Source organism: Opisthocomus hoazin, chromosome 1 (assembly GCF_030867145.1).
Source record: "Opisthocomus hoazin isolate bOpiHoa1 chromosome 1, bOpiHoa1.hap1, whole genome shotgun sequence".
In the NCBI taxonomy this organism is placed as follows: domain Eukaryota; kingdom Metazoa; phylum Chordata; class Aves; order Opisthocomiformes; family Opisthocomidae; genus Opisthocomus; species Opisthocomus hoazin.
In genome coordinates this window covers 136,404,986-136,429,403 of record NC_134414.1, presented here as the reverse complement: position 1 = coordinate 136,429,403, position 24,418 = coordinate 136,404,986, and the positions used below count along the sequence as shown (strand labels likewise).

Below are 24,418 nucleotides of genomic sequence, written 5' to 3'. Positions count from 1 at the left end.
GGCAGGGACACCTTGCACTAGACCGGGTTGCTCAAAGCCCTGTCCAACCTGGCCTTGAACACTGCCAGGGAGGGGGTATCCACAGCTTCTCTGGGCAACCTGTCCCAGTGCCTCACCACCCTCATGGTAAAGAATTTCTTCCTTACATCTAACCCTACGCTCTTTCAGCTTGAAGTCATTGCGCCTTGTTCTATCACTAAATGCCCTCCTAAAAAGTCCTTCTCCAGCTTTCTTGTAGGCCACTTCAGGTACTGGAAGGCTGTTCTAAGGTCTAATGTTCATGTCTCGTAAAACACAGTCTGTGCTACTGGTCTGATCCTTAATCAGCCATATGTAGTGAGCTGCAATCACTGAATGTGTTCAGCAGTACTGTTTTGTAACAGCCTAATTAAAGTGAACTTTCTTCCCCATTGAAATATCACTAAGTTTGAGAAAGATGCTTATTTTTGTAAAAAACCGTAGAAGAGAATTAAGACATAGGGCTTGGAGCATAAACTGAATTGCCAGCGAGAGACTACTGAAGTTGGAGAAAAGGCCACAAAGATGATGAAGGGGCTGGAACATCTGTCATGTGAGGAAAGGTTGCAAGAGCTGGGACTGTTCAGCCTGGAGAAGAGAAGGCTTAGGGTCTCATCAATGTCTATAAATACCTGGTGGGAGGGAATGAAGAAGCAGCAGCCAGGCTCTTCACAGTGGTGCCCACTGACTCGACAAGAAGCAGTGGCACAAAGCAAAACACATGAAACTTCATTTGAATGCAAGAAAACACTTTTTTTTTTTTTTTTTTTTGACTACTGTGAGGTTAGTCAAAGACTGGAGCAGGCTACCCAGAGAGTTGTGAAGTCTTCTGTGGTGATGCTAAAATCCTAACTGGTCTTGACCAGCCTGCTGCAGCTGACACTGCCTGAGCAGGGAAGGTGGATCAGAAGCTCCCAGGAGAGGGAGATCTATTCCAACTTAAACAGTTCTGCAAAAGCTTTATTGTTTTGTTCTCAACGCTATATTAATTTACTAGTTACACAGATTGATTTCAGTTAAGTTGTCTCAATATGTGATAGGTTGTACTGCGTTCTTTATTACCATATGAATATGAAGCATATCTAAACAATTTACCTGTTGTTTTTCTCTCTCTTTTCTAGGTTCTGGGAACGCCTACAAGGGAGCAAATTAGAGAAATGAATCCAAACTATACTGAGTTCAAATTTCCTCAGATTAAGGCACATCCATGGACTAAGGTGAGTCTATACGAACTGAATAATAAAGACATGTGGGCTGAAAGTAATAATTCAAGGAATTAAGTTTGTTCAGTGGCTTGGTGGCTTTCAGTCTAAACGTGAGTGCCTTTAAGCTGGGGACCCAGTAACTTTTGATGTAGGTAAGGAGATGAATGTGCTGAAGCAGTGCATTGTAAGCTGTATTGGTCTGGGTTTTTCTGAGGTTGTGTACAGGTGTTGGGTTTTTTAACAATGGTGTGTGTGTTTATAGCAGATTGCAATGTATCGAAATCTTGTCGTGCTGTAAATTGATACATACAAAAGTCACCTACAAATGAGGAAGTGTTCCAGTGATACATGTGACACTTTCATAATGCTATTACATAATGTGACAACAAGCATGGACAGTCACTTTCTTAACTGGTTCTCTTGTAGGTATTACATTTGTACTCCTATAGGTGTGCTGTTCAGGGAGGTGGTTTTTTTTTTTCTTGGAGTTACTGCTTAGGACTTCTTGTTGTCTGGCTTTCACAAGGAGACACTATTGCAGTACATGCAGACAATATTATAACCTCCCTGATCAAAGAGGAAGCTGCTAGCATTGAAACAAATACACTGCCACACATTCAACCTGTCTTTCACATGTCAAAGAATGATGAACATTTTACTTGGGATAGGGTAACAGTTATTTAATTAGCCTCTTGGGTGTGGAATAAGTTAAATATTGAGTCTTAAGCAATTGAAGCTTGGGTAGTTAACATTTTCTTTTTGCTGCTTAGGGATGTCCGATATAGTCGCAGTATATTACCATCCTATCTTAACGGCTCAGGTTTCCTTCTGCTAAGAAAGCAGTGTGTATGCGTGGAAGGGTTGCATTCCTAGCTGAGCACATGCCTAGGTCAGACTCTTTTGGACCAAGTGTTCTGTGGTGGTAGAAACTCTGGATGAGCTACTTAATCGGTAGTAGGCCACGTACCTGATAGGTACATGCCAGGCCAGGTACTGCAAGTCACTATTTCTGTGATAGATTCTCCAGTGAGTTATGCACTGCACTACTTCTCCATTTCCCCACTTTCTTCTTTTTCCCACTAATCCCTGGTTTGTGTTTCCATATCAGAGTTTCTTTCTGTGTGTTGGTTAAATGATTTAAAATAGTATGAGAGATCAGGAGATCCAACAAGGCTTTTTAATACCTTACTTGACAGAGGAACATAATAGGGCAAATCAAAGCCCTGGGAGTGTTCTCTTCAGTTTTGAATTGCATCATGGTATAAGTTGCAAGAATAAGTCCAAAAGCTCCAAAAGCCTTACAGCACTGAATATTGGGGTTGCATCTGAATTCCTGCAGTGAAGGTGTTTGAATTAGAGGGAGGTAAGTTAATATGCAATGTAGTAGCAATGCAAAGATGTACTGTAGTACACAGACTTAAGCATGTAAGCTAGCTATGCAACTCATCTTCTGCCTGAATAGTCTTAAGAATCATCTGTATGCACTTGGTGGTCTGTTAGAGATCTTTTGGCAAATGGAAGCTTCAAGAAAAAACCTGAGACTTCCTTCTATTTATGTGAATGTATTTTTGGTCATTCTAAAGGATCACAAGTGAAACTAAGTCAGTTATAAAGAATTTAGAGGAGCTTGCCAGAAGATCAAGTCTACATTCTCCACTAGGGCACGGTCAGTTTTGGAGAGCTGTGCTTGCAACATAGCTTCTCATTCTTGAGTCATTCTGCATGCAACTCTTCCTGACATTGGCTAGGTGTAGAATAGCATTTAAACCAATTTATGATAATTGGGTTACATGGTACTTTACTTATGAGATCTGTACTTTTCATACTATACAAAAGCTAAATTAACAAAATAGATTGTCCAGCATGGTGTTGATAATGATGCTCATCCTCTCACTGTCTTACTTCGAGAGATCCTTTCCTTTCAACATTTTGAGCGTGTTGAGCCGTGTAAGATTTAAGCGGTAGTAGTATGTAGAATTGGCCTTCCTTACCCAGCTATATGGGTGTAACATCTTGATGGCACAGCAGTGGACATGTGTATCAGCTTGGGGCTTCTGTATCTTAGAATTGAAAAGCATGGGAGAAAAAGCACTTCTGAATTCTGGCTGTCTAATGAGCAGAAAAGGAATGACTGGAGAAGTGAAAGTGCAAATATATTTTTGTTATAACTATGTGTGTAACTAGAATGCTGCAAGTAGTTGCTAGCAGGACTTGAACTTTAAAAGTTTGAGCCTCAGAAGCACAAACCTTTGTCATCTAAACTAAAGAATTACTGAAGATTACAGTAGGTAGAAGGCTGTTATTTCTGTGGACGAGTTATCACCAGAGGACTCAGCAGACAGGCGGAAGAACTTCCAGGCAGCTGGTCTTCTGCGCGTTTGAGAGAGGATTACTGGGAATATAGTCAGTCACTGCTGTAAGCTCTTCGACACAAGGGCATTCTCCTTGTTGCTTTGTGATGTTTAATACAAGGTGGGTGTTTTACAAAGTTGATGTTTTTGTAGGTCCTGCTTGGAGTTAATTTCATGCACTGGAGATGCCAGTGAAGGTGTATGTTTAGTTACTGTCTGGAGGTTTAACCTCGTTAGTCAGGAACTGGTTGTATCCGGGCCATTAATTTATACAAAACTAAGGTCCTTGGTTCACTCTTGGTTTCAGGGAACTTTCTGGGTCTGCAAAAGTGTGTGTAGATGACAGTTAAGAATTTTCTTTGCAAGCTGTGGTACCTGTAGGTTGCATATGAAATTCTGTGGTGTGGACTTCTGTCAGATATACCTGGTTCTGGTCTGCGCTCCAGGTATTTCTGGCAGGCATAGATACGTCATTTTCCTGCTCAGTATTGCTGCGGTGGTGTAGTCTGCTAAGTTTGCTGTTACCTACTGTGTGAAGAAGAATGATGTCTGGTGCTATAGCAGAGTGAAAGAGATTTGGGGTTTTTTAAAGAACCAGAGAAATTGTGTGAGACTGAATAAGGATCGATCCATGAAGGAATATTGTTTCTCGGATTCATTCAGTTTTAGGCCTAAATTGAAATTTTGAGCACAACTTCTATGGAAATCTGAAGTCTACCATTGTAGGTGTTTCTTAGACTTTTCAGTAGAAATGGATTGGTATCATCCAAATACAGTACTGATATTGAATGTGATGTAGTAGTATGAAGAAAGATAATCTCAAATTAGCAAGGGTCATTCTTCTTAAAGAAAGGCTAGAATGCAAGAGAATGCTCTAAAAAATATTTTTCTATGCTGCAGCAATAATGCAAGTTTACAGCACAAACTGTGTTCTCAGATTTGTCAACAGACTGAAAAACCATTTGAGATTGAAGTACTTTTGTAACTTAAGAGCCGGAATCTCTCTGTATAAAACAGAGCACCCTCTCTCTCCAATATAGTTCTGTGTTGCCCAAGCACATGTGCTTTTCTACCAGCTATGTGCATGATGCAGATGATGATGGGAATTCAGTCTGTCCGTGCCTAGCACAAGAAAAGAGAACCTGAACTTTCCAGGAATCTTTCAAACTGTTCTTCCAGATCAGGGCTTCTTTCTTCTTCCCCTCTGTCCCCTCCTCCCTGAAGGAGGAGTCTGGGACATTTTGGTTCTTTGGGGTGGTGTACGCGTGTGTGTGTCCTCTTCAGAATACAGGAGTGTTTAATTTAGTAATGTAGCTGTTCTTTTCATCCAGACCTCCATTTGTTTTCACTTAGTGTAGAACAATTTGTATTCATGGAGGTGCATCCTACTGCCTCAGTCTGTGAGTAAATAGCATTAAGTTATATGGGAAGCCAGGTTTTGCAGGAGTGGGAATATCTTTTGACTGACTGATACAGTCATGAAAAAATGGACAGGCTTTTAGACACACAATCATGTCTTCAGGTTTATCTCAGGTCAGAAAACCTGTCCATTTTTTCCAGCTCATCGAGTGAAAGTTACTACCCTTTCTGGAGGCTTTGCTGCTGCTGTTTTTAATAGGTCATTACTTTTCTTCTGTGTCTTTCAGCCACCTCAACTCCTTGAGCCTGCTCATTTCTTTGAAGTACAATCTGATCTCTGCTGCTGATCTTTATACTTGTTTGTTTTCTTCTGACTAGGCTTCATCTGTACTTTATAATTGTGTGACTGGAAAGCTGGAAAGAAAATCTGAGATCAAGTGCAAGGTCGTACATCACAGGGCTGTTGAAGTTCAGCTTAGGTGATTAGCTTTCTCTGAAGCTTTCAGCCCTTTTGGAGGCATTCAAGGCAGTGGGGTGGCTAAAGAAGAGTCTGAACGCATGCTTCATAAGCTTGTGTTAAGACAGGCGTTGCTTACCATGGCCTCGCTACAGCTGGCCTTTATCCTAGCATTACTCAGATGCTACCTTCAGATCTCAAATCCTTTGGGTTATGAAAAACAAAGACCATACTGTGATTACTTGCAGAAATATGAGAAAGGTCCATCTGTGACGGCCCGCCTTTTCCCTTGTGTCCAGCTAGCAAAGGATCTCATTTGAGTAAGCTGGTAGTAAATGTAACATAATTATGTAGTTTAGGCCTCGTTAGCTTGGGGTAGATGACTTGTTTGGGTTTTTTCCCCCGTCCAAGGATACTTCCACATGTTGCTGGTGATGGCAGCGTAATGAGCTGACTTACCTACTCAGCTACAAGCATGCTCATGGTGTGTGATGGCAGAATGGTGCAACAGGTTGTATTGGCAAAGGCTGTTTGCTCTAGTGAAATCATAACCTCTGCCTTGTCTCCACTGTATAGACGTGGAAGCAGTTTCCACTGCAGGCAGCTCTTTAAAATGAACAGTGCACCTCTTCAGTGTGCTGTAGCTTAGTGGACTTTCTTTCTTGCAAGATTATTCACACATGCAAGCACTTCTTAAATGTGCAGCTGGTTAGATAAGTTTGAGTGTACTCAAAAGAATGGCTTCATTCACCATCCTCAAATCTATAGCTAGCCAGTGTCTGAATCATAATTTCCAAGTCAGTGTTGAGATGGAAAAAGACTGGAGTAATTTGTTTAACAGTGGAAGAGAGAAAAACTGTCACGTCTAGATTAGTTTTGAGCATCTCTCTGCAGCGCTTTCCCATCATAACAAAGTCACAGCAGATTAGGGCAGGGTCTCTCCCAACTTCGTAAGCGCTTTCTTTTTTCTCATTACCTGTGCTGTTCAGAGTGCTCTTTCATGTCTTCAAACCAAATTACTGCAGCAGAGGAAAACAGTGTCTAAGATTAAAATTCAGGCTCATCCTTTCTGGTACTTCTCCAAAGCAACTGGCCACTCCTGGCTGCAGTTTGAAGTTGTGCAGAACCATAGTTTGGTTGTGTTATAGAGTGGCTTTGGGTATTGACTTTAGGATCCATTTTTCTGCCTACATTGTGAAATAATTTCTGCTGATATTGACAAATACTTGGTAGATATTCTAGTCTGAGTGTCCTCTTTGTGTCTGTGTGTATTCTGTGTTTTCTTTGTATACATTTTACCATACCAATCACTTTACCTTGAATGCTGAATTTTTCTGTGCTTGTAGCAGGCAGTCCTGTTGTCTTCCCCACACTCTGGGACTGGGATGTAAAGAGTCTGAGCTTTCTCATGAGCATGTTTTTCCACACTCCAGAATCAGTTACATGTCTTCATTATGTCCTACTCCTGCTTTCCTGGTTCTTGTCTGGTTTTTAAGCAGATTGTTTTGCTTGTAATGTTTCCAAAGTGACTGCTCATGCTGTACCTTCGAGGAAGAATACTAAACAATAAAATGGATAAATAGACAGCTTGCTTCGTCACTTATAACTGAGGACAAAAGAAAGCAAAAATTCTTTTGTCAGAAATCTTTTAATTGGACTTGCATTTGAATTAAAGCTAAAAATGCAAACTCTTCTTTGAGACGAGGTTCTGATCTTTTGTAGAGCTACAAAGGTACAGTGGAGATAAGATATATTTTGGGGTGCATTTTCATAATTGGCATAAGTTCATCACGGAGCAGGGTCTGCCCTCCACTTCCCACCTACATATTCCTGACGCCTCCCTTGTGTGTTATTGCTTACAGTAGCAGAAGCCTCTTGAATAACGTGAATGTTCAGGATTTGGATCACCTGACCATTCAGCCCTGACTGCAAGTGTTGGGACAAGGGAACAGGGCAGACCTGCGTGGCCAGGAGAAGGGCTGAACTGTGTTTTCCAGCGAGAGCTGGAGGTGATTTGTGCCTGTTGTGAAACTGTGCCCTGACCTCTTTCTTAAGAGTGCGGTTCTGTTTTTCACTTTGTGTGTAATGACTTTCCAAGCGAAGAGTGAAAACAGCTCTGCTGGAGACTAACTTAAAAGAAAAAAACCAAGTTTTTCTGGCAAGTTTATGTTTCCAGCTCCTTTTGTAGGAGCAATGATTTTTGACAGTGTAAATCTCTTAGCTCTAGCTAAAGCATGAGAAAAGAAGCCAGGTCTGTCGGGTGGTAAATTACCCTGCCTCTGCCCAATTTATATGCAGGAAAGAAAGTACTGCACGCACTAATGTAACATCAAGACATGATTTGCATCAGTGCAACTATAGAAATCAAATGCTAAGTTTAACGTCTTCTGCAATGTACCATCTGTTTAGCCATCCCATTGCAACACATCTGTCTAGGCTGTTCATAGCGGCTGTCCTGGCAAGGCCAAGAGCGCTTCCAGAGGTAGATTTTTGGGGCTTCTCTGAGGAGGAGGAGAGCTGTTTTGTTCTGCTTAGCTTTGTTGCTTTCCTTTAGAGCTTGATAGAAGCAGAGCACATGCATTGGGTAATAAACGCGAGCTCGTTCTGTCTCTGCCGGGTCCTCAATGGAAGGAGCCCAGTAACAAGTGTGTGGTCTCAACAAGAAGTAGCTTTGGAGACAGGTTCCTGGTCCTGTTCCCAGTTCTGTGTTGGCTCATTTGTAAGCCACTTAACCCTTCTGTCTTTATTTCCTTTTGCCCTATAAGTGTCATCTGACGGGGATTCTTGACTAACAAGGTGTTTACTATTTCTGAGCTGCTTTTTAGAAAAATGTAGGGGGATTTAATCAGAGAAGCAAGTTGGGGGGCTTACGTATATTTCAAAATAACTCCAACACCAGTGCCTCCTTGGACTTTTTTTAACCTTCATTTGCATCACATGAGTTTTATGCGCTTCAAAATAGCCAAATAGTGTATTTCAGAAATCCTGTTCTGAAATTCTCAGGCCCTTGGAACAAGACTGGTCCCAAGGGCAGAGCTTCAGCCACAGCTTCGGGTTTCCTTGTGTCAGGTGGAGCTCAGTGCATACACTGCTGTCTTGGCTGTGTCTCTTCCCTCTCCTCCTGCGTTTGTCAGTGTTTATCATAAGGCTTATTATGTTGCGTGATCAAAATAATCGCTTCATGTTGTAAAGTTGTGCTAATCGTAATTGTGCTATTGCATTTTTTTAAAAGTCGATTTGAGGGTTGTGTCCTACATCTAATGACTTTGCCTATAAACAGTACAAGCTTTTGGTTGAAGGCGGGAGGAGCTTTCTCTCTTACCTAATGTTCATGTGCCATCAGAAATGTGCTTACAAACCGAAAGGAGATGTGCACAGACTGTGAGCCTGAATGGGTGGTGTGGGTGGTTCTTGGCAAAACATGAGTCTCTGAAGCCGGTGAGGAAATTTTTATCCATGGTGTCACAAACTTGATGCGTTAGCAACAGATGTCATTTTCATAAGCCTCTGCTCTCTTAGGGAGCACAGCATGTGAGCGGTGTTCACAATCTGCATGCAAAACGCACAGTGGTCGATGGCATGAAGTAATGTCTTTTAATACACGCTGGCTAGAAGAGCACCTTGGTGTAACATTGTGAAGCTTTGGCTTTGGGGCTTAATTAGACCAAGACGACGGAGCTCCGTGTTGTGCATGGAAAGTCTGTTTGAAGAATGTCAGCGAACTGAAAGTCGGAGCAACCATTCTGTTAAAACAATACTTAGCTCTTGCCCCATGTGGTTTTATTTGAGTGCTGAATGCTGATGTGAGTGAAGTGAAACAAGAGAATCCTGTGCTTTCCATCCTTTTTCTTTCGTCTTTCCATGAGTGCAAAAAAAAATAAAATAAAATTCAGAAGGGGGGTGAACTCTGCTACACTGGTAGGAACTATTTCAAATTAGTAAGATAAAATGTGACCACTCCGCTAGTGCGGAGTTCATCTAAATTGAAGTCATACGGAGATGAGAGCCACACAGTGCACCAGGGGCACGTAAGCCTGGAAATCATTTTTGAAATGCTGAAGATGGTGGTAGTTCCAGAAAAAGGAAGGGGGAGTAACAAAAAAAAGTTGACATTGATAGCAGCGTGACTTAGAGAGGAGAGAAGAGTGTGTCTGGCCTTGCTGTCTAGCTGTTACGGTCTGTCAGCACCTGAGCATCACCAGCATGCCTGAACAGAGAAAGGACTTGCACTGGTCCCTCAGCTTTTTGGTGAGGCATAGATTTTTGGGGGGTCTGAAGGAGGGAGGGGGAAACCCAAAAGCACCAAAAGCTGTGGCTTTGGATGAGTCGGCATTTCCATTTGACATGATCATTCAGAGGTTTCTGTAACTCATCCAAAAAGAAAAAACCCAACCAAACCGAAAAACAGCGACCTGGGTCTCAGCCTGAAATTCATTTGCTTTGCAGAAATAAGAGTTTTTGAGTTATGCAAGTGCAAATTTTCCTTGAAGAATATTGTATGTAAAGCCTTTTTTTGCATTTGTTTATCTCCAAAACAGGTTCATTTTTTAAAATGAAAACTTGAGCCTTCGGTCCCTCCTGTGGACAAATAGCCTTATACAAGGTCTTGTTTCATTTTAGAAAAATGAATTGCTGCGCCGGTGGGGTAGTATTTGATTGCTTTAAAAGTTCCTGTCAGTGTTTTATTTTTGTTTTTTGTTTGTGGACTTGCTGTGCCTTTTGCCTGGCCATATTTAGTCTGCATACTAAATGTTAGTCCGCCCAAACACTTTACTTTGTGCACTTAGCTTTTTTTCCTTTTTTTTCCTTTCTCCTTTTTTCTTTCTTTTTTATTTTTTTTTCTTTTGCTTTCACCCAGATGTATTTTAGACCGAGACAGACTTTGCTCCGATGGGCCGGATTTTAGTCCGTGCACTAAATTTTAGTCCGCAGACTAAAAATAATCCGCGGATTATTTACTAAATCAATTCCCTCACTGAGAACTACAGAGACCTTGATCTCCTGCTGAGCTGTACGCGCGAGGGGCTTCCCGGCTCGCGAGTCCCGGCGTCTGTCCATCCTCCCGTCCCTTCCCACCACGGAGCGCCGGCCCGGCATTGTCTTGGCGTTGGCACCCCGTGGCGTGGAAGTGCTGGCGTGCCCATTGCCGCGGGCGGCAGCTGCTCGTGTAGTTCTCGGTGGGCGAATTGGGCAGCTTTCCCGGTGGAACTGTGTTGAATGGGAAGAGCTGGAAGACCACAGGGGTTTTTGCTTTTATTTCGTAGGGCGTTATTCAAAAGGGAGGCGGGAGGGGACAAATTGAGGGAGGGAAAAATTTCTTAGGTAATGGGTGCGACGGGTATGAGGGGGAATAAACCCGCAATAGAGAGAAATTCAGTCCATACCCGCACTCCTGAGGTGGTACGTCCAGTTCCTGAGGAATCCTAAAGAGATAACGCCAGCAAACAAAATCCAATGGCGGGGGAAGTCAATCCAAAATGGAGAATAATCCGCGGCGGCCTGAGGCACTCGTAGCTCACGCAAATTAAAAGCATCCAAATTCAAAGTACAGATCTCAGATTTTTACTTTCTCTTCAGCACAAACTAAATTGCTAGGGGTTTGGTTGTTTGGAAAAAAAAAAACAAAACAACCCAAACGTTTACATTGTGTCTCTTGGACAGATTTACAAGTGGGATGCACCTCTGGGGACAAACTAATCTGGCCCCATTGTGGACATTTATATCCAGGACCAAGGACTGAAAATTCTTTATGATGGGAATTTCAATTACCCTTTTAGTTCGAGTTAGAGTTTTGATTTCAATTTTTTTTATTTTTTTAGTAAATGCACTGGCATTGGAACATAAATTTAATATAGAACTGTTTCTATACTATGCCTCACCATTGCACAATCGATTTTTTGGCATACACTGTGGTGAAGTTGGACTTGCTGCTATGGAGACTGATGTTTAAAGTTTCTAATTGTATAAACATTTTCTATGTCCCCCACACCATGGATTTCTTATAATATTGGCTATATTTTTCCTTGCTGGACTATTCTCTTTTGGATTGACTCCCCCTGTTTGGATTATTTCACTGCATTATCATCTTTAGGACTCGTCAGGAACAGGACATTTCACCTCAGGAGTACGGGTATGTACTTAAACATTTTTTCAAATTACTAGGCCTAGCCTTGAAAAAAGGGAGAGAAATGCTAGAAGTGGAATATGTGAGTTCAGACCACACCCTTGAGGCAGCAGCCAGGCAAATGTTGTAACACAAGGTGACAGAGATGAGGTGGGCACAGACCTGTAACTCACTTCACGTTAGTCACCACTCGTTGCAGGGGGAGGCTGTCTGAGGCCTTTTAATTTAATTTTTCATTTTTCCCCTCCCTGGTTTGAAGCAGTTCGGGCAGACGTTGGGAACTGCCTAGCCAGGGTAACTAATTTCTGATCCAAAGGCAGACTGAGCACTTCTCAACAGGGTTTAGGAAACAGGTATTAGGGTTTCACTGACTTGAAATTGAGGAGTTCAAGAGTGGACAATAAGGAGTATTCCTGTTACACATGGCAGTTTTGTGACTGTCTGCTTACTGATTTGCTCAACTTAAGGGCTTGTTGCCTTTGCCTTTAAAATCTGTATGGTAACTGATACGCGAGCTGTCCTGAGGGAAAAACACAGCTGAAAGTGAAGTACTTCAGTTTCAAGCTGTGGTAAATCCAGCCTGTTAAAACATCAGTGCAAAGGTGCACGAGGGAGTTTTTCCTCGTATTAAATACCAAGCGACTTCACTTCTGTGGGTTTACCTCAAGACAGACTCATTTTCGCTACTTACTGTGGGGTTAAAAAAAAAAAAAAATTTGTTTGGGGTTTGTTTTTTTTGAATTGGACACAACCTTAGATTTTGTTCTGGTCAGGCCATGATTTGGGAGTGATACTTGTACCCACTGCGGTCAACAGTCCGAGCTCTGCAGGCAGCGGCTCAAAGCAGCTTCTGCCCCTCCGCGTGACCGTACGGTCACGGCCCAGTGGTCAGCAGAAGCTCTCTGCCAGCAGTGTTCGACTAAAGCCTTGCTTTTTGTCATTATAGGCCTCGTGTGAAAATTTTTTGGTTTTGTTGTGCAATGACCTGGCAGTAGAAATAAATTCTGCTCTTTTGCTACCTGACTCTTTGACTCCCCGAGTCAGGATTCCCTGCCACACAAGTTAGTACGGCAAGCGCTGCAGCAGACCCGGGTGCTCCTGAGCCAGCTGGGCACCAAGGGGATAAAATTTCAGTCCCTGGAGAACTTAGTGTTTGTGTGTTTGATTCTCATTCAAGAGAGCATATATGTCTTTGGTTTAAAACCTATTTTAGGAGTGCCTGTGCAAGTTCCTCATCTGCGATTAATTAGCGTGTCCTTGGTGCTGTGTGGCTTGGGTTCACCTGCACTGGTGCAAAAGCATTTTGGATTAGCTCATTTTTTACCAGAAATGCTGGCATCGGCACTTAACACTCGCACACACCCCATTCCCTTTTCCCCAGCCTGCGTATCGCCTGCAACGTAGTGAGAGACAAGTGCTTGAGGAGGCCATCCAGGTCACGTACATGATTAGTTCGTATTTTGCTTTTGACGTAATGAGAAAGGAGGATGGGGGTGTGATAGAACCATTCTTAGAGGTTTCAAACAAAGTTGCAGTGAAGAACTCCTTTTTTGTGATCACTCAAGGTAAAAATCTGTTAGAGTGAAATAGATGGTTCTCTTGATGCAATTTTCAGCTGTCCTTACAAATACCAAATGTGCAGGAATGATCCCAGTAAACTGATGGGAATGACTTGCCAGAATAAGGTCACGGAAGGAGTAACTTGCAAATCAGAGCTAGACATTTCCTGCACCCCACCCGAGCTTTCCTTGTTGTTCTCCAAAGTTGAACAGCAGCCTCCATAGCAACAATCTGACCTGTCTGCCTGCAAAACTCTGTGTTAGTAAGACTGCATTCATTAGCCAAAAAAAACCCAACCCAAAACCATAGCGGGGCCTTATTCAACTTTTTACATTCAGTGAATCCTGCTCATTTGAACCTTCTTCCCCACCTTCACTCCACCCCATGTGCATGGCTGGTAGCATTTTTGTGTGTTTGTCCTGATTTTTGAATGAGTTTCCCCTTCATTCTTAAAGTTGTTTTTCTGAGTGCGCTCTCATGAAGTCTCTTGCTGGCATTGCACCCTCACTCTTGTGCAAGGCATTGCAATTAACCCTTTCTCAACCCCAGGAACTGGGTTTTCCCGTACTTACTGCAGGGCTTTGATTAGCACAAACCACAAGGTTGTTCCAGCTTGTTGGGCAATGAGAGGTTTAATTGCTCTGACTTGCTTCTGGTCAGCAAAGGAAAGAAACGTACTCAGACAACCTGTTTCTCCTTGTTTGTTTTTTTCGGTTTTTTTCCCAGGTCTTCCGGCCCCGCACTCCCCCAGAAGCAATTGCGCTATGTAGCCGTCTGTTGGAGTACACCCCCACCGCCCGCCTGACTCCCCTGGAGGCCTGTGCGCACTCTTTCTTCGATGAACTACGGGACCCAAACGTCAAGTTACCAAATGGGCGAGAGAAACCTGCACTCTTCAATTTCACCACTCAAGGTAGCCTGTGAGCGTTGAAGGATCCCTCCTTTCAGAAGAAGCACTGGGAGAAGTGTTTGCTGTAACGCAGGTGTCGCTCCCTCAACAGTATAAAATCTCTGAGCAGAACTAAGGTTATTAAGTGGTTGTGTAACTAGCTGTCCACCTCAAAAAGAGAGTAAAGGGTCTTGGAGAAATGAGTTACAGGATTTTCAGATGCCTGTTGCCTTCGATTCAAATTTAGTGCAGGGGACTGAGGGTTGTTACTGTTGGATTGCGTCAAGAAGGCTTACATTTGCAGTTCAGTGTCTGCAACCTAGCTGATGGTTTTGTGCACAATATCCCAGTCAGTGGACTGTGGAGATTGGATTATCGTTTTGGATATGAACCTGCCCCTTCATACATGAAACACTGTAGCAAGGAGTAATGCGTATCAGGTTCGGCAGGGAGGTTTGTGATGGTGTTGCCTGTTTTGGTTCTGGCTGCAAGATAAATACAGAGGCTTTAGTGTCCAGATTTTCTGTGCTGTACAATTCATCTGGCATTACATTGACTCCGTTATTTAGAAACTGTAAAAATGACAGACGGCCAACTTTTTTATTTGAAGCCAGACTGGTATCAAATTTTAAAACCATTCATGTATTTTTTTCCACAGAAGTCAGAAATGTAAAACCGATATCCCCCCCCAGAACAGTTTTGTCTGCCAAGACAGAGAATGTGAGAAGTATGGCATACAAATATGCTAGTAATTAATTTTGCAGCACTCCTTTTTTTAAGTGATTAGCTGCCAGTTCTCACCCTTTGAGCAAGAATAGATCTCTGTGCATTTTCTGTTGAAAGTCTAAAACACCTTTTGGCTCAGTTAGCATCAGTCTAATTTTTTGAACTCTTTAGTGCATACAAAGTCTATCTGCCAAAATGTGAAACAGAGCCCTCTGCTTGAACATGTGGAGCCCTTTTAAATAAAACAAAAACCAAAAAAAAAGGGGCGGGGAGGGGAGGAGCAAAAAGCTTTGTGTATGTACAAAGTAGTATTTTTAAGCTGTCTGGGAATAAACTTGTAACTTGCTTTGGGTAGCTGCCTTGCAGAAGGTAAATATATTGAATATACTCAAACATTTCCGAAGTATGAACACCTTAAAGTGTTCAAGGAAATAGCTTGTGCTTCCAGGTCACTGTCCTCTGTGCTGATTCGTGGATCTGTTGTTAGGAATTTAGTAGTTATGTTACAGGTCCTTCCTTGTTACAGTATTCATGAATTGTCTTTTCATCACACTCTAAGGCCATCTTCAGTGGCTAAGATAGTTTTGATCCCAGTATCTTAATACAGCTTCATCCCTGTTCTTTTTGGATTTCGTACTGTTTCTTAATGATGTTAAGGTTGGGCCTATCTACTACATGAAAACAAGGATTTTAAAAGGATTAGAAAACTCTATAGTGAGTCTTTTTAAAAATCCTTAGGGGAAAAATAAACGTATGTATTGGGGATGTGTCCCTGGTTTACCCCCAGGCATTGTGGGAGCTGCTGGGTAAGCTACCCTAATGCTCAAGCATATTAAAGTTCTGCTTTTGCCATCCTAGAGAGCTGATGTACTCTCCCCTTGTACAGCGACTCAGGGGAATGGCAAGATAAATCAGTTCCGGTGGAGCCATTTCCAGAAGATTCAAAAAAGTAGGTTTCTGTCATCAGCAGGTGCCAGTTTTACCATCTAAAAAGAGAAGGCAGGACAGAGGCTGGTCATTAACACTTCCAAATAAGCTCTGTTGCAGGTGGCCACCCACACTCAAAAAAATAACTGGAGTTTTAAAAAATAAATAAATAAATAGCTTAGTGCCATGACTTTAAGACCTTTGTAATTAACAAACTTGCAGTAGTGAGTCTCACGTAGCAGCAATCCTGATTACGATCTCAAGATACATGAGAAGCTTTTGCTCCTCCTGTGTCCACCTTGTTCCTCAGCCAGATTGTGCAAGGTCCTGTCAGATTGGCTGGTCCAGAGCAGAAAGCCCAACTGGGAAATAGATCAGGTCATTGGAAATCAGATGATGACTCATGTTAAGTCATCTGTGGTAATTTAAAAAGTAATGAAAGACATCATTTTGTTTTGAATGGCATTTGTTTTCAACAGGCAATATTAAGTATTAGAAGAAGTGTTTCATTTGGCTATATCCCGTTGTCTGAAACCTGTGAGGTAGGAGGTGGCTGCAGAAGGCTTAAAGGCAGAACTGTTAGAAATAACACAAGTCTGACCATTAATGCATTGGATGGATTTTCAGAAAGAACCTGAGTGTCATACCAAATCTGCTGATGCGGGCACTGATGCCGCTAGGATAGTCTAGAAAAAAAGCAGGGAGAGTATACAGAAGATAAAGATCATGGTCTTTGGCTACCAGCAGTAGCTGTGGGGCATATAGGTGCATCTGTCGAATAGAGCTTCATCTGGTCATTCTTAATGTCTTGCCTCTAAGTTTCTCGTAGTATTTAAACAAATGTTATACACTAATAGGGTTTTGAAAAAATTATTTTGACTAGGGAGGTATCTCCACTAGCCACAGAGCTGCAGTTCAGTGGCTGTTAGACCTGCAAGACAGAATGCACAGACAGCATCTTTTCTCCTATAAGCTGAATTTTCAAACAATCTGTGAAATGACTACCATTTCTTAAACTATTTGTAACATGTCGGTGATTGTGCTGGGTCACAAATGTTGCTGTTGCTCCACGTTGGCCATTAAAGATCGTGAAATTCTTCTGTGACCAGGCACTTAGGAATGGTTATTATGCTTCTCGATGACAAACAACTTTTTTCCTCAAGTGTTTTGGGTTTTTTGTTTTTTTTTTTTAAATGGGCCTGGCTTCTGGCCCTTAAAAAAAATTTTTTTTATAGATATATATGTATGTATAAAAATATATATATAAAATGCTTTCATTTCTAACCAGACTGTTTCAGTGTGACCAGAAATCCTTAGTGTGACTACTTGAGTGCCATCTAGGTTTTTTTAGACAGAGTATTTCTGCTCAGGGCATGTAGAGAGGGAAGAGAGGAAGCTTGTACTGCTTCCAGTACTCTTCTAGGTTGAGGAGAAACTGCTGTAATAACTTCAGTTACATGGAAAGTTTGTTATTGTGACAAAGCAAACATGATACAAGACCAATTTTTCCAGGGGATTCTGAGAGTGTTGATATATCAAACCTAGCGATACTGAAAAAAAGCACTGCACCATTTCCCAAATCCAAGCATTTTCCTATGTTTGGGGAATGAAGATAATCTGGTGTTCTAGTAAAACCGGACATTTTCACTCCTGCTCCTTATTGCAGATGTAAACTGGCTGTAAATGGCATTATTTGATCAGGAGAAAGCCAGAGGTATTCTCCCAGCTGATGTGAATGGGAGTTGATCTCATAAATGAATTGGGATAGCTGCTCTGTTCACTTCATAGCATTGAAAATTCTGTCTGGGTTGCCTTGATCACAATAGCTTCTTGCAGCAGTATTGGTTGTAATTAACCCAACCTTGAATTGCCAGTTTGATTTAGATAAGCAGGCTACAGTTCAGCAGCTTGTCCAAATACTGCATTGGAAATCACTGGGAACAGAGGTTCTCAGTACTTTGTAGGCTGCAGATACCACAGGTCAAGCTTTTTCCTCCATATTGACGTCTCAGCTGCAGAAATAGGGCAGAACAAAAATTCAAACAACTTCTCAAGCAAAGCTGTTGTTAAACTTCAGCCAGAAGAGTTCAATTTACTTTGGTTGTTTCTTGTCTGAATTGACCCGCTCCACTAAGCAAAGCGTCAAGACATTTGGAGCATGCTGAATTTAAGAAACTTCATACAAAGAAAGATAATGTGGGGTTTGAGAAGAAGGGAACAAGATGATTTTTCTAGTCTCTATGCAAGTTCTTTAAGGTAGCTTCAGACAAATGGTTGCACTTGCCTTAAAAACAACAAAAAGCAGTATACCTTGCCGTAATTGCTGCTGCAAAAGGAGATGTTCTGACAGCATGAGATGAACATATGGGGGGGATGCGAATGGGGTTGACGAGCTGTTGCAACGGTGGTGTTCTGTCGGATCAGCTTTTTCTTTGGCTACAGCGATGCAGGCAGTGTATGGCTGCATCCTCGAGGCACCGCTTGGCACCGCAAGGTAGCAAAGGTCATTTGGTTTCCTTGACGTTTTAGCTCTGCTTTCGTTTGGGTCACAGCCCCGTATCGCTGCCATTGACGAGCAGAAAATAATGCGGGGATGATACAAACTTTCAAAAGAGCAAAGTAAACAGCAGTTCCCAGTAATAACAGATTTGAGAAACAGCTTTGGAAAAAATACTAAAGGAGCAACATTGTCTAGCATGGAGCAACTAATACCCAAGATAGTATTAAAGTATAGGTTTATCACTGGTGTTCAGCTTTGACACTTGAGGATTCATGTTCTTCAGATTATTTTTCGATTTAAAATGGAGAATTACGAGTTCTGAATTATATTATGAATATATTAATTCTGAGTTATTCCCACATGAATTTGAGGATTAATATTTGTACAAATGCTGTAAGTATTTAGGCTTTCTAGAAGGACAAGCTAGGTCTGCTTAGACCTGAATGGAATATTACAGGATAGATGGAATGGGTTGCAGTAATGTAACAACTTCGGTTTGGTTCTGGACTTGAGCTTGTGTTCATAAATGCTGAAAGGCAGTCTCAAAATTTGTAGTAGTAAGAGGCTTGTAAGCAGCTGAGAGTCTTCTGCATCTTGTCCTCCCGGAAGTAGAGAAACTTAATGTAACTTAAGGGGGGGGGGTGGGGGATGGGCAGGTAGACTTTAGACTTCGTCCCTTTAGGCCCCAAGTTTAAAGCTTGCATTAAAAAAAAATCACAGGCTCTTAAAAATGAGCCCAAATAATTTAAGACTGTGTACAAAACCACCTTACTGAACCCATGGCGTGATTTGGACTGGTCTCTGTACAGCCCTTGCTATCTGGAGGTCTTGTGTAAAAAGCTGTCTATTCTCATTTCTCCTCCAGATGATCTCCTGGAGCTCCAAAAGTCATCAGTCTCCTTCCGTGAGGTGACTGTTCACATCCTTCTCACCGGATGTTGCTTTCTCAAGAGACAGCCAGTCACTCCTGTTTCTGAAACAAACAGGACCTGTCTTGTCTCAGCTCAGTCCCACCTTCTGTGAGGCACTAGGTTCTCTTGAAAGCGTGCCAGAAGATTGTCATTTGTTGGCAATGTGTTGCCCTTAATCCTCCCACAGTTGTGGCTGTAAGAAACCTATTTCTCATTCTGATACATGTTGAAGCTACATTAGATTTGGAGCCTAAAAGACATGACTTTTTTTTCCTTGGTTAATGTCTTCAGAAGAATAGTTGCATCATTTTGTTGTCCATTTAAATTGCCCAGCAGACCAATTCCCTTTGCCTTTCCCTGTGCTTTTAAAGGAGATACCACCTCTTCCTGGCCTCGCTCAAGGAGACTGCTGTGAGAGATTGGTCTTGAGTTCCTGGGTCCTTGGGAAAGTGATGCTTGAGTGAGCCAAAGAACTGAATCCCTGAAGCTCTTGGAGCAACTGTGGCAGCTGCTTGCTTGCTGACCCAGTGCCCAAAGCAGCACCACTGTTATCGGCCTTGTCCTGGAGACTGATGGCAAGTGGGTTTGTGAAGGGAATCCTTCCCCTGCTCAGAAGGAAACAGCCACTGATAAGGAACAGGCTTGGCTGGTTCTTTCTGACTCCCAGGCCGCTGTCTTTCTCTAGGAAACATTTTCTTTGCACCACTACTTGTAGTTTTGACAGTCTTGCTCTGCAGACTGCCTTGCCAAGTATGGCTGTGATTTCCTCTCGCTGGTCGGCGAAGAAGAAAATGTAACATGACCTTTGGCTGTAAGGGCATGTGTTTCACCTCAGGTTGCTGTTACAGGGGGTGAACCCGTAGAACTGAGCCTGCATGCAGGGCTCTTTGTGGATGATGAGCTAACTCTGTCTGTTCCACCTCCCCTCCAGAACTGTCAAGTAACCCATCTCTGGCTTCGATCCTCATCCCTGCTCATGCCCGGAACCAAGCAGCTGCTTCAACCCCTACAAATGCTACAGCGGCCTCAGGTGAGAACGTGCGCCTGCCTGCCTGCCTCCCTCCTGACCCTCGCTCCCCTGCCCAGGCACCTTCCCTCTGCTGTGGTCCACGAGCCTCCTCGGCCCTTGGGGTGAATGGGGACAAAGGGTTGGTTCCAACATCACTTGAAACTTGCTCTTGGTAGGTGGTCATTTGGGTGCTAGCTGTGGTCACCAACCCAAATGCGAACTCAGGACTCCGTGTTCGACTGGTTAGTTTGTTGGCCCCTCTTGCTCAGACTTCCAATATTGAAAAAATCATTACTTCCCCTGCTTTTTAGCAATCCATGTGGATTGGTTTGCACTGAATTTCTGAGATCTCGGACAGTCTGACATTAATACTGACTTGAGCATGGGTTTGTGGTGCCCAGGAAGAGGAGAAATGGCTAGCTTCGGTACACGTGGCCTCCATGGAGCATGGATGGAGAGGATTTTTCCCCAAAGGCAATAGCACTTAAAAATCTGGCTAGGGAGTTCAGTCAGTCTGCTCACTGCCTCATCTGAGTAGTTGCCATTGCTTCTGACTGAGTTCGCTTGTGTCATCTTTGGGTACGAGGCAAATGCTTTTGGGTTTCGGCCAGCGCCGAGTAAATTTCTTTTTTGCCTCTCTCACACTCTCTCAAGTTTCTGTCAGAAACCTTTTAAAAGCTCACTGTTGTCTTGTAGCCACTCCGTATTGCATTCTGTTTCCAGTGAAAGCTTAAAAGCTGGGTAGTGTCAGTTGGGAGACTCCTGGAGAAAATCCCAGGTGCTGCAGGACGAGGCAGAGGTGATGCAGTACGTGGCACTCTTCCTCTGAGTCAGCCCTGAGTCAGCCCGGCAGCCGGCTGTCTCGGGGCTCGGGCAGCCGCAGGCAGGCTGCAAACTGGGGTGTGCTTCCGTGCGTATCCTGCGTGCACGTCAGCCCCATGTGACAAGGGCTGTGAGGTGCAGGGCGGTTACTCAGTGTCAGATAGCTGATAAGGAGAAGGCCTCATTAAAAAGGTGTTCGTGAAACGGGCAGGAAAGCGTTCGCAGGTTGATGTGCCGGACAGTTACCTGATACCTGATGCGCTTGGCCCAGCCAGCGCTGTACAGAATAGAAAGCATTTTCATACTCCAGGACAGACAGATGCACCCAGGTTTGAAAGAGGAGGCTTCTCTCTGAAAGTGTAATAGCAGCAGAAAGAAGCTACAAGCCTGTACAGTTTACGTGCTCTGAATTTAGGAGAAAGCGAAATTGCTATTTTCAAATTCGGTATGTTTGTTTCATACACTTGGCAGTATTTTGCAAATAGTCATGTTCTCTGTTTCCCTTTTGTGTGCATCTGTTGCTCAACAACGAGTGAGAAAAAAAGCAGATAAAGAAGTAAAAGTGATTGAAAAACTACAAAATACAAACATGGAAAATTATTTTAAGTCCTTCTGAAAAATACTGTTTCACGTAATGTCCCTTTCATGGCTTTGAAGGAGTTCTCTTTGCCAAGGTACGAGTCTTGAGGAGGTAATGGGGTTAAGAAGTTGTCATCCAGCACTTTTCAAGGGTTCATGTGGGGGGAAAATGCATTAGACTGAGTCCTGAATGTGTCCTAAATGTGAAGTATACTAAAAGAAAAAACAAAACCAACCCCACCTCACTGATGTCAACATTTTTAAACCTCCTGTTTGCAGGCACTGCTCTGAGTTGGGGTAGGACCTCTTATTCATAGTTCAAAAACCAGAAAAATATCCTTGCAGCTTGGAACGAAATTGTGAAATGAAGTTCAGTGTCGGGCAGCACACAGCTTTGGCTTTCTGCAGCACAGCTGGTTTGTAGTTTCTTACTCACATGGAATTCTCACACCAGGCAGTGGGAATTTCATCACAGCTGTGATTTTTAGGATTAGGTCCTGTGTGAGGTTATGTCAGTCTGTTGTGCTTTGCAGGCGGACGCTGCACTTAGCAATAGATTTTCATAGAAGGGATCCCTGCTTCCCCTATACCCCCTGCACATCCCAGAGCAGTAAATTTCTAATTCTTCAGTGACTGCTAAAGCAGCACGGAGGCAGCTCTCCCACCTAGTCAGGACATCCCGATAGGCAGCAAAAATGTTTGCTCAGGTGACAAGTACAAGTCCAGAAACTACTTTTTTGATTGGTGATGATGCTACAAAATGCAGCTCTCCAGGCAAAGCAAGTTACACGTAACAGTGATCCACATCATTAGCGTGTAACTCGTCTCCCTCTCGCAAGCAGAACTGGTACTGAGGTTCAGTTGTCCGTTGTTATGTCCAGCGTAGTTGCCTACTCTGTGAGCTTGAGGCATAGGTGCACCTAACATGGAAATGCAGGGTGCTAGCGCATCCCTGTAGATCATCCACCTGGGCTGTTGTTACCTGCTTGCAGACAGTCACTCCATTTTCACAGCTGTCACGTTGGTAGGCAGCCGTGTCTGAATCTCAGCTTTTTAATAAGGTGGAAAGCACTGCTTTTTATTGTGCGCCAAGGCAGGGTCATAATTAGAGAATAACTCAAAAAGTGAGATTTTTTGTACGAAGCCTAGCAAAGTGGTGTTTGCCAGGAGACTTAACAGCGGTGTGGTGGGAAGAGGTGGAAAGGCTGGCTTTCCAACCTACCGCATCAGCAGGGCAGGCTTCATCAAGCCGGCAGTGCTAGCCCTTGTGCGCGTTATAACCAATGCGACGCACATCTGCATTTTCAGAAGTTGTCCAAAACGAGTAATTTTTGTTAACTGTTAGATTCACAGTGGTGATTTCAACAGCCCAATGCAACAGTAATCCTGGGATTGTGATCTTAAATGCAGGGGAATTGCTGTAGGTCATATTTGAGTGTTAGAAAAATGTGTTTGTTGTAAGCTTCCTCTTCTCTTGAGGCATAAAGCTGGACTCGCTGTACTAACAGAACCTGGCTTGCTGCACTGGTGTCAGTAAATTCACCTGAATGTTTGTGAGCAGTGCGCTGTGGCATTACTGGCATGTCTAAAGCAAAGTCGGGGGAGAGGAAGATGGGAGTTACTGGCCCCTGCTTGAAATGGTGTGCTTGCTTTCTGTGAGTTGTGCTGGCCGTGGAGTAAAAATGCCAGTGCAGCTTTACTTGTGTGGATGCTGACTTGATCTAGCTGGAGGAGGGAGAGGCTGGTTTCATAGCTGTGCAGCCGCAGCGTCTGAGAGGGGAGCGCACACCAAGCCAAACACGTGGCTGCTCGTGTGACTACGTGGTGTTGTGCCTGGAGGAGCCAGCAGCAGCAGTTACCTGTCTGTCCGCCGACGTTCAGCTGGGCAGGGCGTGATTCCCCTCTGCAGGAGGCTGTGCGGGCAGGGATGCCAGGGGCATCGTCTCAGGCATCCTGCTGTGTTGATCCCGTGTAATCCCGAATGCAATGGTGTGCCTGAACAGATCAGAGCTGGTGTTACCTGCCAGTCTGTGGCGGCTGAAAAAGACCAGAGTGAGATGAATTAGTGCATTTACAGTATTCCCATTGAAGGAATTTTGGAAAACTGCAAATCCTTTAACAAGGAGAGGAGGGGCAAGCCATTTGCTCAGGCTTCTGCAAGCTCAGCGCAGGGATAAATCCGTGGCAGTTAGAGGAGTAAAACTTACACATTTCAGGCTCACCAGTTTTGCTCTGAGCCCTGGACTTCTACATCCCTAGGCAGGTATGATAGGAAAGCCAGGCTCGTCTGCTCCTGCCACTTGTCTCCTCAGCTGCCCTGTGAGGACTCCCAGGCTGGTGGTGGTTTTGTGTCTGTATCTTTTGCAGATGAGCGGCACGGTCTGTCAGCATTACAAATCCAACCAGCTAAGGCTGTCATTAGTGCTAATGGGCTTTCTCCGACTGAGCTGGCCTGGCTTGCTCTGAACTCCCTTTCCGGGAGGTTTCTAAGGAGTGCCACGTACTGTCCAAGAAACCTGAGGCATTCCTCAGAGGGAAAAGCTGAATTGGAGGGCTACTTTGCCCTCTGTCTGGAAGAAGACTTGGAAGCGGCTGACATTTAAGCCCCAGTGTGGTTTCTTTGCCCACAGAGGCAGAGGTGTGAGGTGCGTAGTAACCTGCGTGTCAGCTCCTAGCTTTGCTCCCCAGCAGGGCTGCCGTGGAGGCACAGGCCACTGCTTCGCAAAGCAGATGTTTTAGCAACATTGGTGAAGGCCTAGATTGTCTTCTGCTATGCCCAGATACAGATTCCTCCTGGCGAGGACAAGTGAATGTCCGAAGACCCTCATACGCCAGTTGTGCTCTTTTTCTGGCACTTCAGCAAAGAGATGCTGGAAGAAGCGCCTCATTGCTTCCCAAATGTCCTGTTGATGCAGAGTAGAAGAACAAGCTGAAATGTCAAAATACTGTATTTTCTGGGAGGTTTGGAGCCAGTACAGCCT

General features: G+C 43.6%; 1 protein-coding gene across 2 annotated transcripts in view; it reads left to right on the top strand.

Moving 5' to 3' along the window:
* The window catches only part of GSK3B (glycogen synthase kinase 3 beta), a 159,843-nt gene that overhangs the window by 132,806 nt on the left and 2,619 nt on the right, over window positions 1-24,418 (top strand). Inside the window, exons 8-11 of one of the 2 annotated variants that reach the window (XM_075437297.1) lie at window positions 1,140-1,235; window positions 11,482-11,520; window positions 13,801-13,987; window positions 19,959-20,057. In XM_075437297.1, coding sequence (XP_075293412.1) covers window positions 1,140-1,235; window positions 11,482-11,520; window positions 13,801-13,987; window positions 19,959-20,057 — 421 coding nt within the window. The remainder of the gene's footprint in view (window positions 1-1,139; window positions 1,236-11,481; window positions 11,521-13,800; window positions 13,988-19,958; window positions 20,058-24,418) is intronic. The other variant, XM_075437308.1, reaches the window with a different exon arrangement.